We start from the raw sequence: 4,470 nt of genomic DNA, 5'->3' as shown, positions 1-4,470 counted from the left end.
TTTTTTTTTTTTTTTTTTAAAGCTCATGTCTCTGATGCCAAAAATGCATCTACTCTTCCCTCTAACTCTGGTACGGTCATTCTGGAGCGGCATGATGGACTCTGCACAGAGCTTCATAACCTCTTCATGGACTTTTTATCTTCAAGCTGATGATGGAAAATTAGTTATATTCCAGGTGACAACTGTTCTTCATATATTCATCTACTAGTGAATACCAGCAACAGTAAATGTATATGTCTCAAATGAATGTCTTGGCATAGAGCCATGCCACTTAAAAATATTTATCACCAAATAATAATTATTTGGCCTAATGAAAACATTGGGCATCATGACACAATGTGACTTACCCTCCCCTCTGCCTATTGGAAGCCTATCTGAAGCCCTCAATCTTTATCTAACAAGAACTCTGAATCTTCTAAATTTTATATAGTGGTTAAATTGATAAAATGAAACCTCTAGATATGGGAAATAGGAACAATTAAAATACTTAGAATATAAATAGTGGTATGTATTTATATCCTATATTTATATTGGAGAAAAGCAATATGATGTAATTTTTAGTTGTTTTTAGTGCTTTTCCTCATAACTCTTACAAGAGAACTTACTGAAGAAGCATATTGCCTCCTAGAGTAGTAACTTTTCTCCTACTTCGTTATTTACCATGTGATGTGATAATAATAGTAGTCTTTTTTTAAGTTCTTATGTACTAGGGACTTATGTATTTTATCTTCAAACAACTTCATGAGGTTGTATTATCCCTATTTTATTGATGCGGAAACTGAGTCTAACTTGTTTAAGGTCACCCTGTCAGTAACAAAAATAGGCTTTAGACTCAGGTCACTTTAACTCATAGGCTCATATACCACCCTACAACATTGTCTTCTTTTTAATTCTATAGTTAAATTCCTTAATTTTTTTATTTATTTAATCCTTACCTGAGGATATGTTTGTTTTGGTTTTTTTTTTTTTTTTTTTTTTAAGAGAGAGAGAGAGAAACATCAATGTGAGAGAGAAACATCGATCAGTAGCCTCCGGTATGTGCCCCAACTGGGGATCAAACCCGCAACCTTTTGGTGTACAGGACGATGCTCTACCAACTGAGCCACCTGGCCAGGGCAAATTTCTTAAATTTACCAGCCCACAAATTATGTTATAGTACTGTCTTTCTCTCAGGTATTAATTAAAGTGAACCTTTAATTGTTATTACTAAGTGAGTGGCTTACTGTAAAGCTAGTATGTGATTTCGAATTCCTGCACTGGGCCTCTAGTCTTTATTTAAAAAAAATATTTTTTTTATTGATTTTTTACAGAGAGGAAGGGAAAGGGATAGAGAGTTAGAAACATTGATGAGAGAGAAACATCAACCAGCTGCCTCTTGCACAGCCCTCACTGGGGATGTGCCCGCAACCAAGGTACATGCCCTTGACTGGAATCGAACCTGTGACCCTTCAGTCCGCAGGCTGATGCTCTATCCACCGAGCCAAACCGGTTAGGGCAAGTTTTGTGTCTTAAAGCTACTTAAGGTAAAGCATAAATTGACTCCTAGAGTGAAGACCTCATTCATTCCTGATTAGATGTGAGATTAGCTGTTTCTCTCTTTGTGTCAACTTGAGTGTAACTAGGATGAAGAAGCCCCCACTCCAGAGGGTCAGTGCTATATGTAGAGTATGGAGTATTTAGCTATAATTTATGAATTACACTTAGGAAAGAATGGAATGTTTCAGTTGAGAAAAGATAGAGATAATAAGTGTTTAGTCAAATACGTTGGCAGTCTGCTAAATTATTCCTGATCAACTAGAATTAGAAGTCATTTTTGCAGAGTATGATATTTAATGCAGTATGCTATAATTTGTCCTTTTTTTTTATTCTTTTTTATGCTGTCAGGAAGTTAAACAATATTTGATGATGCCAAAAGTCTGTGTCTGTTTGCAAGGCACTGGATCTGATGTTTAGGAAGTGTAATTAAAGTATATTGTGGTTAATATGCTTTATTTTTTATGCCATACTTTGTTACTCTTTCTCAATTTGAATGTTTATAGAGATGATGTGTTACAGAACTTGCTACTGAGAAAGGCTTAAAGAGTACAAATGACTTAATTGCTTTCATTATCATTTTAGTCTAAGCCAGAAATCCAGTATGCATCACAGTTGGAACAGGAGCCTACAAATTTGAAAGAATCATCGCTAAGCAAAATGTCCTGTAAGTTTTCTTTTACGCAGCTTGGGATAAAAAACATTAGCAATCAAATCTGGTTGTGTAGAATTGGTTGCATGATTGTTTTTACACTAATAGAATATGAACAAATAATTTCTAAAACAGTGGTTCTCAAACTTTAATGTGCATTAGGATCTAGATAGCTTGTTAAAACAGATTTCTGAGTCCCACCTCCAAAGTTTCCAATTTTCTAGATCTGGGAAAGGACCTGAGAATTTGCATTTCTAACAAGTTGCCAGATTTTATTGATGCTGCTGGTCTGGGGACCACACTTTGAGAACCAGTATTTTAAAACCATTTAGTTTGCTTTGAAGGATGTTGTGAGTATAAACTAATGAAATATTCTGATACATCCCAATAAACTAACCAAATAGTGAAACTACCCTAAAAGTATGAGCTCCTATTCTATTTTGATTTCCATACTAGAAGTGAATTTTAACTCATGGGGATATAAAACGATCAAGCTAAAGCTGAGTTTACCTTTTAAAATGTACTATCTTCTACCTTACTTTAGATACTGATTTAATTAACTTTCTAATGATTTTGCTGGGTGGATAATGACAGTACATAAGGCCATCTTTAACTTTACATTAGAATAAACCAGATTCCATTATTTAAGCCCACATGTAATTAAATTGAAAGCTTCAATGTCAATGAGAATTTGGAAATAAAATAGGAAATCCTTAATGTAGTAGAATATCTATTTAGTTTTTGATGTGCCATAGGAACTTTCATTCATTATTTAATGTATAGATCTAGAAGTAGTCATTTGGGACTATCTTTTGAGTATAGGATATCAAACATGTGTCTTGTTATTTCACCAGATCTACAAATGAGAAGTTCACAAGCACACAGGAACTTCCTTGAAGATGGAGAAAGTGATGGCTTTTTAAGATGCCTCTCTCTGTATGTATTCCTCTTTATTAATGGGTATAGGAAATACAGTCTGGCTTATATCAGAAAGATATAGTCCTTTTTATTATTTTAAAATTTTATTAGTTGCTCAAAAGTAAAAAAAAAAAAAAAATTTACCTTCTCCCTACCAAATGTCTACTTTTGGATATTCTAATTTCTTAAAAAGTAATATGCAGAACAGCATTGAACAGACTATCAAACTACAGCAGGAAGTCTGGGGAGGGTTGGGGGGGGTAGCGGGGGGTAAGAGATCAACCGAAGGACTTGTATGCATGCATATAAGCATAACCAATGGACACAAGACACTGGGGGTTAGGGGAGGCTGGGGGAAGGTCAAAGGGGATAAAAAAAAAAAAGGAGACATATGTAATACTCTTTGTAATACTTTAAGCAATAAAACAAAATTTAAGAAAAGAAAAAAGTAATATGCAGCCCTGGCCAGTGTGACTCAGTTGGTTGGAGCATTGTCCCATGCACCAGAGGTTCATGGGTTTGATTCCCAGTCGGGGCACATGCAGGAGGCAACTGAACAATGTTTCTCTCTCTCTTTCTCTCTCCCCCTCCCTCCCACCCTTCCTTTCTCTAATATCAATAAACATATTCTAAGGATTTAACAATAAATGAAAGGTGATATCATACTAGTTTAAACCCAAGCAAGTAGTTTTTTTCACAGTATAAAAACTTTCTTGTTAGGATTCCCTGATTTATGTTAAGAAATGTGCTTCTTAAGTATATGTTAATGTTTTGGGGATCAGATTTTTGTTTTTAGCTGCAAGGCCACATATAAAGCTGGGAAGGGTAGATAAGGCTATAGATTAATGAAGGCTTCATGTTCTATGCTAAGGAGGAATATCAACTCTATGCCAAGGCAAGGAAAAGTGGGCAGTTGGGGGAATGGGTATGTTATGTTCTAGGAAGGAATATCAAGCCTTCTGAGGATAAAGAGGGTTTTATCAAATTATGTGTGCTTGCACTCCTGCAAGGAGTTATGATATGAGCCCTCCCCCCAAATTTCTCCCACCAATAAAAGAAGAGGAGAAAGAAAGTGGGTCTTAACACTTATTGGTAACTATTTACTATGTGTCAAATAACACGCCAAGCCCCTGAGTAGAACAGTATAGAAGTGGTTGCCCTCACAGTCTCACGCTATGTTCTGTCTCAAGTGTAACACTGCAGTAGTCCAAACTGCATGCTTCCTGTAATTTCTTGTTATAGAAATAGTTTCTTGATAGGTTTTATCAGATGAGAGTAGGGTCATATTGGAATCTAAATTTTTTTTTTAATTAAATCTTTATTGTTCAGATTATTACAGTTGTTCCTCTTTTTTCCCCCCATAGCTC

At 35.3% G+C, this 4,470-nt stretch overlaps 1 protein-coding gene across 3 annotated transcripts in view; it reads left to right on the top strand.

Moving 5' to 3' along the window:
* TMEM59 (transmembrane protein 59) overlaps positions 1-4,470 on the top strand; it is a 26,959-nt gene that overhangs the window by 10,029 nt on the left and 12,460 nt on the right. For all 3 annotated transcript variants that reach the window (XM_014549778.1, XM_014549776.1, XM_014549777.1), the window contains 3 exons: positions 23-175; positions 2,119-2,200; positions 3,040-3,121. In XM_014549778.1, coding sequence (XP_014405264.1) covers positions 26-175; positions 2,119-2,200; positions 3,040-3,121 — 314 coding nt within the window. In that variant the 5' untranslated portion in view covers positions 23-25. The remainder of the gene's footprint in view (positions 1-22; positions 176-2,118; positions 2,201-3,039; positions 3,122-4,470) is intronic.

Source organism: Myotis brandtii, unplaced genomic scaffold (assembly GCF_000412655.1).
Source record: "Myotis brandtii unplaced genomic scaffold, ASM41265v1 scaffold57, whole genome shotgun sequence".
Taxonomy (NCBI): domain Eukaryota; kingdom Metazoa; phylum Chordata; class Mammalia; order Chiroptera; family Vespertilionidae; genus Myotis; species Myotis brandtii.
This window is presented reverse-complemented; position numbering and strand designations above follow the sequence as displayed.